Source organism: Perca fluviatilis, chromosome 10 (assembly GCF_010015445.1).
Source record: "Perca fluviatilis chromosome 10, GENO_Pfluv_1.0, whole genome shotgun sequence".
Lineage (NCBI taxonomy): Eukaryota > Metazoa > Chordata > Actinopteri > Perciformes > Percidae > Perca > Perca fluviatilis.
The window spans coordinates 30,139,250-30,152,927 of record NC_053121.1 but is presented as its reverse complement, the minus strand read 5'-3'; the positions used below and the strand labels follow the sequence as shown (position 1 = coordinate 30,152,927).

The window sequence follows — 13,678 nt, the reverse complement described above, 5'->3', positions numbered from 1 at the left end:
GTGTCACGGCACAATGTGATGCAAATAAACACGACTGTAATCTTCTGTCCAGTGATTCACATGTATGGCAGGGGATAAAACAAACAACAGTGGGAGATGTGTTCGGCTTTGGTAGCAAGCCCGGAGCGAGAAGCCTTTCCTAGGATGAGAGGGATGCTGTGTAGTCAAGATGCTCATCTGCTATTCTGTTTGTCTGTGGCACGATGAAAAGCATTCTTACCAAATCCACTGGAGGAGAGGCATATTGGAGAGGGATTGGTCTTGCTACTGGTTGGCATGGCAGCGGAGTCGTGCTTGACGGCTCACAGACAGGACTGTTCTCAGAAAGGCATTTATGCTCTCTGTCTTCAGTCTGAAAGAAAATGACTGAAAAACTGTTTGTGTTGCTTATCTGCGTCATGTCGGTGCATTGGTATTGCATTTATAATATAAGAATGTAATAAAACTATGTAGGAGAAAGCTTTGTGAGTATTAAACACAGTTTCCTTGCAGTGTGCAGGAAGGTAATCCTATGTGCTAGTACTGTAACTGTATATGAGATTCCTTTTGTTGTTCCAATCCTGTTCACTGTGACTACGTACAGTTTGGTATGCATGTCAGTGCATTTGTAAATCTGATAAACCGCTGTTCGACATGGGGATTCTGAACACATGGCGATGTGTAATGATCGGGGCATCTTGCATTATTGATGAGCCATCTGTCAAAGCTCTGGAGCTGTCTGAGGGCTGATTTTTAGAGAGGAAAGCTTCTCTCTTCACTGACCTCCATCGAGAAGGCAGAGAGAAGCTAAACTGACATTTTATCCCTTTCCAAAAAACATTTCATGCCAGTCTGGTTTGCATTTATATAGATGAATGTTTCACAGTCCATGCAGTTGTCTAGCAGGTGTGCATTTAAACAGAATATATGATTTTGCAAAAGAACACTTTCAGTTTTACATTTCCCAATATGTTTGTTTGTGCAGATTACAAACGTCCTGTATAACTTTTCAAATCAAAGGCAACAGAGTCATTAAATGTATCAACCCCCCCTCCCCTTCAGTCCCCTTCATGTCCCTCCATGTTGTTTTATTGAAACCAGCTTGAACTGAATCTGTCAAGCTTGTGCAAAATGTAAACAATGTCCTTGAAATCCAAATATCCGAATTGGCAGCACTGAATGAGAGGTTAGCGTGCCTGTTGACGCAAATGGCAAAGTGATTAATCCCAGACTGTGAAGAGTCAGTGAAACAAGGCTTTATTGAATGCAGTGCAGCCACTGGTTATACACAGGTATAAAAAATAAAGGCTGAACTCCTGAACTGCGTGTCTTAAGTGCTGAGGTTGGCCGATGTTAGCCTTGGCACACCAAAGGAGTCTGGAGACATATGCTTCTGCACTTCATCATGTTTACTGGTATTATGGGTTGGCAGGGTGGCCGGTAAAGAGAGAGACTGTCATGTAATTACTGGGACGCAAAGTTTGATTCCCCACAACAAGCAACATAATGCATTTGTATATAGTTTTCTCAATTAAATTTTTTATCATTTTGTTTAGTGAAATTGAAAATGACACTAAATCCTTCAAACCTGTTTAACCCATCATGTTAAAACTAAACATTATTCCAAAAATGCCTGGGATTTTCTCACATACAATGCTTGATTTTCAACCACCAATAGCTTCTGCATTTTTTTAGTGATTGCTATGTTTGAAGCCAGAAAAATACTGTGTGATATAAACTCTGTTGCAGTCCAATTACATGAGTTATTTATGTGGGCATTGGAGAGGTTACACGGGAGCCAGACGAATCTGCGGCTATTAAAGAGGAGTTGCTGACATTGAAAGTAGAAATATGAACACTCAATATGATAAAGGTTAAGAGTTAAAAGTACATTATTGCAGAATGGTTTTGCAAAATACCTTCATATACTGTAGCTATTCATACTGTAGTTTTTGTTCATATTGATATCCAAACCTCATAGTCTGGTCAATGCCGCCCACCTAGAGCCAGCTTTGAGGTGTCTGCCTTTTAAAAGGATTTTTTTCCTCGTTGCTGTCACACCAAGTGCTTGTTAATGGGGGAATGTTGTGTCTCTGTAAATTATAGAGTGTGTTCTATACCTGCTCTTTGTGAAAAGTGAGACAACTGAGAATTTGTTTTGGAGTCCAGGTAAAGAGGCCTGCAGTCTCCCACAGTCAACATACAGTACATTACAGTATAATGAAATCAAAGTCTAATTAAAAACTATATTTCAATGACAGCAGTGTAATATGCCTGTCAAAAGGCTGCATCAGCAGCCATAACTGCAAAATAGCAAGAATAGATGCTAAATGCTGCACTGCCAACCTGAGATTTGTCCTACACTGGCAATATCTAGTTAATTGTTATAGATTTAATTCAAGCAGTAAATAAGAGACTAATATCATCTCTCACAGCTGAGATATTGTACCCTTTTTTTATAAGGTTAAACCTTTTATTTCCCTGGGCAGCTTTATTGATATTAACAACCTCATCTTCAAAATGGCAACACAGAGCTGAAGAGACAGCACCATGGCAAACATTTGAACTGCTGACGAGTTTACAACAATCAAGAATACATTCAAACGTCTAAATCTACCGTATGAAAGCTCAAACAAAGCCATTAGTAGCTGGAAGTTGTGGCATAACTTGGATAAAGACAATTTCATGATAATGGAGCGCAGTCTCAGAGTGGGCCCAATAACTGGTGACATCTCTGAGACTAAAATAATCAGTTTCTGCACTTTGTCTGTCTCACTCTACCAGATACGACTTTGTGGAGATAGAGGATCCGACTGAGAAGACCATCCTGGGTCGCTGGTGTGGGTCACAGTCGGCACCAGCTAGTCACACGTCCAAAGGCAGTCAGATCAGGATCCGCTTCATCTCTGATGAGTACTTCCCCACTGAGCCGGGATTCTGCGTCCGCTACTCCCTTCTGCCTGTGGTATGTACAGTGTCAATACTGAGGACTTTACGAATGTGCATTGTACGTTGTTGAGTGCTTACATAAGCTGTCATAGCATTTCTCTGCCTCTATCTCCAACTTCAGGGAGTTCACATGGCAGTAAGCAATGCCTGTCCACGCATGCATAATTAAAATAATTTGCTTGTTACATTACATGGTGTCTTAATTTGCAATCATCCATTTCTGCTTCTGTGCACCTGAGGTTTAAAGCATTGTTGGGGAGAGATTATGTTTAAGCACTATAGAACATCTGGCACCTGGATTATCATTTATTTTAGTTATGATGATGATACACACAAGCCAGGGCAGCTTATACACTCATACACAGATAAAACAAAGTGTCCACAATCTCTGCAATGACAGTAGAGAGTACAGCTAAGTTACCAAATCTACAACCTGAGTTTTTTCCCTCAAGAATTTGAATGGACCCTGCAATGTTTCGACAGCGTCAGACCGCAGAAAACAAATACAGATATATTGACTTTAAATGGTTTCAAACTCTGTAATTTTCTCATTTCCTGGGTCTAGTATTGTTTCCATTTTTAAATAAACTGTTATGTTCTATATTACTCTTCTATATAAAGCCACATACCCCGTTAACCTGCACTGTTTTTTTAGATTCAGTCTGACAGATGAGGTGTCTCAATTTCACTACTTCTTGAGACTGAGATGGAGAAAATAAGTGGCTTCACAGTCACAAAGAGGTCCTATGACCCTCGGGGATTCATTCAAGCCCCTGAAATGAAAGTAGGAATTAAGAGATAGAAGTGCTTTTTATGTGGAAAATTGCCACACTGATGTCTGTCTGTTACATTTTGTCTTTACGTTTTATCATCAGTAGTTCAAAAGTAATATCCCTTTTTTACAGTACCCCACTTCACAAAGATACCTATGTTATTTTACTCTGTACTTAGGACTGAAATATATTTCTGGCACTAAACCAACCTTTCCTCCTTTCTGCTCTTTCCGGTTACTTCACTTGTATTTGCCTGTAACATAGACTATAATCACTATGTCCATCCCTTGCTAATCCCTTGCTAATCTTTTTCCATTCACCTTTTAGACTTTTCCAATTGTGTCTAATTAAAGTTAAAGTGTGTGCATAGCATACGATTAAACTCATTCAGTATATCACCAGCTTTGCTTGAAGAGCTCAAGACTCAAGAAACAGCCAAAGTACCAATACAAAAAAAAGTGAATGACAAAAAGAGACACCCTTTTCAGCATGACATTAGCCAGATAATCAGACTCAATTGCCATTTTGTTTTACTTCATTAATTCAGCCTGATGTTGTGTTCATGTGCTCTGATTTCTCATATTGCATATTGTTTGCTTGTACAACTGCATCAATCCCATCCAGACTAGATGCAATTTTTAGAGAACTAAAAGGCATGCCCATGCCTTTTCCTGCCTACAAAGCTCTGATTGGTCGGTTGTTTTTACAACCAAGGGAAATGGCTATATAGCAAGACCAAGTTCAATCAATCAATTACATTTATACAACACTTTAACACACTTTTCATACATGTAAAATGTGGCACAAAGTGCTTTACAATTAAAAGCAATTGACCCCCCATCACATAAATGCATCCCCAGACACCCACAGACACACACCCACCGCCAACATCCACACACACCATCTCATACACACAATAAAACTAACATGTGACTGAGCACGGAAAAGCTAAGTTAAAAAGATGGGTTTTGTTGAATAGATGAACACACTAGAATGTGATTCAGGAGGGCTAGCTGGATTTTGCCATACCAGAAACACTATAGTTCTTTGGCTCCATTCTTTGAATTTTTACTTAATAGAGCAGCTCTGCCTCAAAGACATGCTTGCATAACTACTGTAAAATTTTTAGAAAAGACTTCTGTGACTGCTTTACTTCTTGCCATCTTTGTCTTGATCCTTCCTCTCCCTATTCCTCATTCTTTTTTACTCTCTTGCCTTTTTCTGTCCTGGTCTTCAGACCACACACAAACACACACACAGAGAATCCCTTCATCCCTGGTGCCTTCACTGACAAAAGCCCGGAGATAAACTGAAGCGACGACTGCCATGTTTTAACCTGTCATGTCTTAACATTGTTCACTTTCTTTAAGTAAACTCTACTCCTCATATGCCTAATGGCCTGCAGTGCTGTGAAATTTGACAAGCACAAATAGGCAACTGAATTCACTGATGGCACTTTGTGTTTTGTCTGGAATTTATTTTTCTGCTTCAAATGCTATTTTGTTCTCTTATTCCTCATTTACGTTTTATTGGCATTCTTAAAACCCTTAAAACCCAAAACAACTGACATGATGATAACATACTGAGTGTCAAGCTGAGTATCAAAGATGTATTTCTCAAAAGATATAAGTGAAAAGTCAGTCATTATGTGTGCTAGCTGCTAACTTTTCACTGGTGTTCTTTTTATTTGAGCAGCAGTCTATGCTATAGTAAAATCTGCAGAGGGTACATTCCTTTGAATTGTTTTGTAGATATTTTTCACATTAATCATTTCAATCATTAGGTTAAGTATCATTTGAAATTCCTCCTAATGTCAGTACCATCAGGTCAAGTGAAATCGTAGCCCATAATCACAGATTGGCCTCACAGGGCTTAATAATGTATACAGCATACAACATCCTCTATCCATAGACCCTCGACTTGGATGATAAAAAAAATTCCAAAATAAAACACTTTAACATGAAAATTGCATATTCACAGAATATTCAGACTATACTAGTATTGATAAAATCAGACTGGACAAATACGGATCAGGGAAGACATTGAGCGTCTTCCAGTTGCTAAACAAATTCAAAACAATACTTTTCTGATACCCACTTAAAAAAAATGGAACTTGTTTTGACACCCAGCCCTATTAATAATGTATCTAGCTAGCTACATTTCATAGTTTGATGCTGTATGTTATCCCTTTTGAAAAATATGACATTTTCTTAAATATTAAAATTTGAAAGTATGGGGTGCCCTAGCAGCTCACCTGGTTGAGTGTGCCCCATATACTGTTCTAAGGCTCTGTCCTTACAGAAGCGGCTCTGGTTCGACTCTGAACCGCAGCCCCTTGCTGTTATCCCCCTCTCTCTTGCTCCTCCCCCTCCCTTTCCTGTCTTCAGCTATTCTATCAAAAAACAGAAAAATGAAAAAAAAAATAATATATGGAATTAAAACACCACACACAACTGTGGATGTTTTGGCATTTACAAGTAAAATGTGATTATGCTGTAGTAGAATGAAACTCTTCTATGGTGTTCAAATGTCTGCCACTAAGTATATAATGGAATAAGAGACCGGGTTTGTCTTTCATATTCCAACTCAAGAAGGTGCGGAAACCATGAGGGGGGGGGAAGCTTTGGCCTCTGCACATTCAGTCTGGCTTCCCTTTGAACTTTCCTCTGACAGAGGAGCAGCACGCTAGAACAGCAGCACTCTGTTTCCTCTGTGGTCAACCAGCAGCTACTGGAACCTCGTGCCATGCAGGGGCCAGCACTTTAGTTTATATTTAAACAAGCAATAATTCCTCCCCACCACTTCCATGGAATGGATGGGGGTGGGAAAATAAAAACCCGGTCTGTAACTCACAGGAAGAGATTTTAGGAAAAGCAAAAGGGCAGAGGCAGAGGTTGTTAAAACATAGAAGAGAAAGGAGTCTGTTGAAGGGAGCATGAGGAGTGTTGAGTGGAGGGTCAATGGAGCAAACAAAACATGCATCATTGTCTCTGTGAGGTCCCAATTCAGAACTAAACCCCACTGCTATCTAGGCATGAAGATCACTATGCTAGTTTTCTTTCATTTGATGGATTGAAGAGTGTTTTACACACTCTGACTTGAATTGAGGGAGATAGGACAGAAGAAGTAAGGAATAAAATCCTATAAGCAGATGGCAATGACTGGTAAAAGCCATGCAGGAGGCTTACCGTTGGCATGATGACATTGAGGTCTGTTTTTACACCAACCTCAATTGCAGTGTGTGGCGTATAGTGACAGAAAAAAACACTTTCTTCACGCACAACAGACCTTGTTGCTTACTCAAAGCTCTCTTGTGCAAGGAAGTGGTTTGCAACTCCATGTGAAAGAGAAGATATTGTTTTCCAGAGCTCTCCCAAGATGCTATTTCAGAAGTCTCATCTCAACGTAGTTAGCTGAACCTGTCATTTTAGTTACCAGAAATAAGAGCATGCGGTTGTGCTCTGTAAGAACAAGGAGAGCTGGAAATGAGGTAATCACAGCTTGAAAACAAGGTTATTTCTTGAGGGACAGGGGGTTCAGGGAGTTTGATAAGAGGTGCATTACAAGCTTTCACACTTTGATTCTGTCTAAGGGTCATCAAGAAGAATGCAAACACATTCAGCCTTTTTTCCATTTAAAAAGCAAGTGCTCTTTTCAAAACACATAATTATTTCAATAGAGTTACATTGCAATCTTGTTAAATAAGCTGCTGCTGCCCATACATCATATGTATGTGCTTATATTGTAAGGTTCACAATTCACACAAAAAATTACCTCCACCGAGTCTGTCATTTCTACTTTGAGCCTTAGCCTCGCCTGCTGGCTCAGCTATTTTTTCATAAAAGATTGACATAAACTGCAACTAACTAAACATCAAATGCCATGTCTAGATTTGAGTTTAAAACCTTAAGTAAACAGCAAGTTGTTAAATCCGAAGGCAAATAATTAGCGTTGTATTAGATAACTTAAGAAAAATGCAATTTATGTGCATAATTATGCCAGAAAATGTTCTAATTTAGTCAGACATTTCAAACTCTTTACCAGAATCATGTATTTTCCTGATCATGTAGAAATAAGGATTTTGATAAATAAATTCATCTTCTGTTATATACTGCAAGCCATACATAAAAAGGCCTAATTCTTAACTATACAGTGTTGCCTACTGTAACACTGCTACACTATCATGGCCTTTATTTATGTAGGAGACTAACTAATGGATTCAAGACATTCTTGTGTTCCATTGCTCCTCCAATACTGTATGTGTGCATCAAGTCTTAAAGTGTGACACGTGACGCATGGGCGCTGCTCTAAATTCATGCCAGCAATTTGGTGGTCCATTTAAGTACTTTGTTTGTGAATTTCTTAAACAGGAGCTCTCATGTGCTACTTATAGCTTTATTCACACCATCTTGATGTGTCTATGAAGGATTGCCTGGCTTCTCTATCTTAAGCCGAGCTTGCAGAGCGCAGCTAATTGGGGGAGTGTTGCACCATCGACATTCACAAGCTGTTAATGGCTTCCAGTCCACGCCGTAAGCCACTGCCAAGGCTCAACTAATAAGAATCAGAGCTCTGCTCAGAGAAAGAGCTGTTAGATTTACTCTTACTATTTATGACTAGTCCTTTCTCCATAAGCATTCATTTTATGTTTGTGTCTGTTTATCTCAGTAGGTGACACATGAACCAAAGATATGTTCAGTGGTTATGAAGGCAGCCTCATTAGAATGAGTCAAATCTGTGGCATGAACACAGCTGCGCATCAGCTGTATTTTTCCAGCCTGTGGTGCAGCCATGTCAAACCACTGGCATCTTATTTTAACATCTATGCCAAAGGCACTTGGGGTTTAAGTGAATTGCATGGACTAAAATTGCCAATAAATCTAATAGGTGGTTACAGTACAGATGCCAATACACTTGCAGATCTGTTTTACTAACTAATAACCTGTCCGTTGTGCCTAGACAAGCTGAAAAAAGGACTATATGTCAATCTTAAATATCTCTGCTGGCTCTACTGGTGGATATAAAAAGCACTTTGAAATGAAATTATTTAAGCCACTTGATGGATAACGTTTGTCCAGGTGGTTTTACAGTGCCATGAATACTAGTTTTTAGCATAGGTAGGTAGTTAGTGTCATGGCCTCTGACGAAAGGAAAACCTTTCCCCTTCTAACCCCCATTTCTTAGTGGATTCCTTTCTAATTCAGCCATACGAGTCATCAAAGGGAAGACACAGATTCCTGGAATAATCTTTTTCTTTTCTAACATTTCTGCCTTTCCAAAAGCTTCAAGACACAGCTGCCAGAAGGCGATGTTTTCAATGTTGTTCTTTTTTTTTTTTATAAGTGTCACAATGTTTCCTTCTACGTGTCAGTCACATAAGATTAGGGAGACCAGCGAGCTGACATGTTGGACAAACGCAGCGTCACAGGACTGAAAGGTTTAACAGATTAGCCTCTTCTCTTGTGGGAGCACCACCATTCCAGGTATCAGTCTTCTCTGTGACTGCACGCTGTAGCCTGGAGGGCAGGCAGCTTGAAACAAGTAATACTGCTGCCTACGGGAGCTAAAGGAACAAATGTTGTGCAAAGTGGGCAGAGGAGGTGACAGTGATGTGATGAAACCTGAAAATTTCACATACAGTCAATAGTCATATGTGCCTTCTTGGAGTTCAGATGCATGATGACCTTGTTATTTTTTTCTCAACCAGAGAATATAAGCGGAGCCCCAGCCTTATATGCAGGATAACAGACTTCAGTTGAGGCAGCTACACACCCACAGTGACAGTTAGTCTTATATCAGGGATTGAACAAGAACTGAAGTTAAAAATATACATATTTAAATACATATTTTTCCACTTAGGTTTCCTACTTCCCACAGTGTTTGTTCAATGCATTGGTCAGTGTGGGAATGCTTTACAAAATATCATGCTGTCTGTAATCTTTAAGAGCTTTAGTCACAACTCTTCTAAACATTACCAGGCCTAAAACATAGAGCTTAAATTGGGTCCCAGATGGCCTGAACATTCATGGTTTCTGTTTAAACTCAACTCAAGTCCAAACCACTGTATCATTTAATGATCCTGAACCCAATTTAAACCCATTTTTTACCATGAATGTAAAAATATTTTACCATACCATTGCAAAGTCAAACTCCCCTTCTTTTTATGCCTTTACAGTTTTTCACATTGTAGAAATAAAGCACAATGTGTCACTCCTGACAAAGTTGTTCCTTCTGTGTAATTTTCCTGTTTTAGTATTCGTAACTGAGAGCAAGCTTACAAGCTCTTAAATGTCACAGAAAGTGTATGCTCTGTAAGTATTCTAAGGCAGTTGGTGCAATGAGGCGGTTTGGGGCATGGAAGCTACATTATGTGTCTATCATACCAGCTTTATATTGCTCTGGCAGGGAAAAAGAAGACTCTCTTAGTGTACAGGTCCATAAAACAGGGCATTTTCCTGTTGTAACTTTATAGATAAGCACTTCAATTACTGAATAAATGACCTTTCCACTCCGTCTCACTCCATCTCATCTACTGGTTTTCCCGCAGAGTGTATCAGAACCCGAAGTCCCTGTGGTTCTCCCTGCATCCCAGCAGGGTATTGAAGAGTTGTCAGAGGCTGTGGCAGGGCTGGGCACCATGGAGGAGGTCATGCAGTACCTGGAGCCGGAGCGATGGCAGCTGGATATGGAGGAGTTGTACAAACCTACATGGCATGTGCTGGGGAAAACCTTCATCCGTAATAAGAAGGCCAGAGGTAGGACACTTTCCAGCTTGTACATTTATATGAAATACAAAGGTTAACAATACAATTATGATAGTTTACAATTGCAGTAGATACAAGAGTCAAGCATAGTCAAAAAAAAGTACAATTTTAAAACATGGCATATTAGAGGAGTCATTGGACATAAACTGGAGCTACTCAATTATTAATTATTTCTCATTAAAAAATTGCAAACTTTGTTTCGACAGGAAGTGATTCTGATCATGTCTTTGTGTCTTTGAGGAGGAGTTGATCTCAATCTGTTGAGGGAGGACGTTCAACTGTACAGCTGCACTCCACGCAACTTCTCTGTATCCTTGCGTGAGGAGCTGAAGAGGACAGATGCCATTTTCTGGCCAAGCTGCCTCCTGGTGAAGCGCTGTGGTGGAAACTGTGCCTGCTGCTCTCACCGCTGCTATGACTGCCAATGTGTTCCCACCAGGGTCACCAAGAAATACCATGAGGTAAATATCAATCCCATCATGAAATGCTACAAGGAACATGAAACATGTTAATACAGTTACGTCTTTGGATTTTTAAGTGAATGGCAGTTTAGAATTTCAGAGGTTAAATTATGAAGCAGCAAATACTGGAATTGGATATGTTGGCTGAACCCGCTGTATGGTTTAATATTTACGCTGGCACTTGTCTCACATTGCCAGACCTATCTCCACAGCGCTGTGGATTAAGGTCTGGCTGTTTTTGCTGCCTCTTGGCCAGGACTCCCTTGAAAAAGAGGTTTTTAACCTCAGTGGGACTTTCCTGGTTAAATAAAGGTTAAATAAAATAAAAACACCACACATACACACAGACAGCAGAAGGTGAGGGACAGCCAATTATCCTGGAAATGTACTTCCATTGATCCACACTACCCTTGCACAAACCTAGACCTTAGACCAAATTATCAACTTTATATAGATAAATATTCATAAAAAAACATTGAATTTGTTGTGCATATCCTGTGATTCTGTGGCCTTTCCTAATTCCACCCTTTAACCAATATATTTTCCAATTTACAGTTAAGTTACAGCATAATGTAATATACTGATTGACATAATCTTTGTTGAGCACATTCATACTTACAATTTTCATAGTATTTCCATGAACTTTTTTTTTATGTAGTGTAACGATCAGGCCAACTTAACATGTTTGCCCCACACCCACTGTAGCAGTAAGGGTCTAAGAAAAGCAATCTTGACATTACAGTGCAAAATACTAGGGATTTAATTTTCTTGTCAGTTGCATACTTGGCTTCAGATAACATGTAATGCCAGGCATTTGTCATGGTATGGTTTGGAAATCGAGATTTGAAAGCCAGAAATGTGATGCAATTAAGTCACTGGCATTGTAAAACCTCTTTGGACAAATTATCTTTTTGTGCAATGGGTCAGAAAAGTAAGTTTTAACTTTAGGCCTTCACTGGAAACAAAATTGGTTACATTTCTGAATAATTTATCCACTGAGCATTCTTCCAGCTGTTAACTAAAGCATTGTCCTTGTTGACAGGTTCTACTGTTGAAACACCAAAGTGGTGTCAGAGGCCTGCAGAAGTCTATGACTGATGTGCCCTTGGAGCACCATGAGGAGTGTGCCTGTGTGTGTAAAGATGACGGGGACTGACCTCAGACATGTGTAATAGCTGCCACTGGAGTCACACAGGACATTAGAAATGAACCTCTGCCGCTGTTGCAACATTCTGTATCTCATCCACTTCCACTGGGAGCTAACAAGATTGTCCCTTTATTCTGTTGTCCTTTCGCTAATTGGATGAAGCAGAACAGAGTGGAATCTAATAACTCTTCTGAATGGATTCGAACTGCTGTGGAATACCAATAGTTTGCTCTGAGTGCATTTTAGAGAGACAAAAATTCACTGGAGCAGATCTGAACTATTGTTGCTCTGAAGACTATTTTTTTCAGCTCAGATAAGAACATTGAGGCGTTTTTGCCTCTTCTTGAGCTCTCTTTTATAGTTCAGCCAGCGTGGGCTGAGAATGTCATGGAAAATGGGAGCTTCTTTGTTCAAGTACTTTTTTATGTCAATAAGTAAGCTGGCTCCAGCTGCATTATTCCCTCTGCTCCTCTGTTATTACCTTCAAGGCAAAGAAAGGTGCTTTCTCATGAGCAGTTTTCCTTTGCTCCACTTTTGTTTCACCACATATTTAATCTGCAGCCACGGTATCGCTGAAATGCCTTGCTAATAAGACTGTATTATGTGTAAATATTTAATTTACATTTCCTTTCTGTACTACCGTACCTTTTCTACCAAAGATTCTCAAGGAGAAGATAAAAGTTGCACATGTAGAATCAATTGGGTGTTGTTCATTACAACTCTTAATTCAACCCATCTCAGCAATCTCAAATCTGCTAGCTTCAGGAAGGCCTAGCGTCAAGCCATTCTTGCTGTATTTGAGAATATTCATATTTGATATTTATTTGTTTAAAGAAAGGGAAATTTACATCCAAAATGTATTGTTTGCTACATGTGTCACTGTACAGTAGTATTGGCCTCCAGTTTTCTTTCTAAGTCATTTTACATTGCCATTGTGTCATGAATGTTTTTCATTTTCTGTATGCCAAAGTTATTTATCTCTTTTGCAATAACTGTTTGTGTATTTCTTTGTACTGAACATCAAAAATAAATTCTTCAATTTCTAATTGTAGTTACAGTACTTGTGGCTGGTGAACAAACTCAATAGAGAAGATACCGATGATCTAAAACAATAACAAACAATGTCCAAATAGTGGTATTTAGCTAAAGCTGGACTTGTGTTTAAAGACGTCACTGGAAGAAATTATTGTAATATTTTGGGGAAAAAATACTAGGCTATATGTAGTTTCCGTTATGTTATTAGTGTCTTTATTAGTACAAGTAAGTAGGAGAAACTCTGACAATTGGTAAATAAAGTAGGTTGAGAGGTTCTCTGTGAAGGATAGAAGCCTAATGTATACCATTCCACAAATGTGAAATGTGAGTCAAGAACCATATTCATCTGTGCAACATATTTGGCAAACTCACATAGTTAGTCTTTAATTCATTAGGTTTGAATGGATGAGCGGTGGGGGAAGATAAGAAGGGCATATGCATGTTGCACTGAATTATTAACCTGATTTTCTTTCAACACAAAACAGGGGGTTTCATAACAGTAAGCCATTTTTTCTTCATAGCATTCCTCTAAATGCACTTTACAAGTACTTCACAGAAAATCCACAACAA

At 39.2% G+C, this 13,678-nt stretch overlaps 1 protein-coding gene across 3 annotated transcripts in view; it reads left to right on the top strand.

Moving 5' to 3' along the window:
* pdgfc (platelet derived growth factor c) overlaps positions 1–13,119 on the top strand; it is a 44,884-nt gene extending 31,765 nt beyond the window's left edge. For 2 of the 3 annotated variants that reach the window (XM_039812588.1, XM_039812590.1), the window contains exons 3-6: positions 2,764–2,944; positions 10,249–10,456; positions 10,706–10,926; positions 11,969–13,119. In XM_039812588.1, coding sequence (XP_039668522.1) covers positions 2,764–2,944; positions 10,249–10,456; positions 10,706–10,926; positions 11,969–12,082 — 724 coding nt within the window. In that variant the 3' untranslated portion in view covers positions 12,083–13,119. The remainder of the gene's footprint in view (positions 1–2,763; positions 2,945–10,248; positions 10,457–10,705; positions 10,927–11,968) is intronic. The other variant, XM_039812589.1, reaches the window with a different exon arrangement.
* Positions 13,120–13,678: the final 559 nt, after the last annotated feature.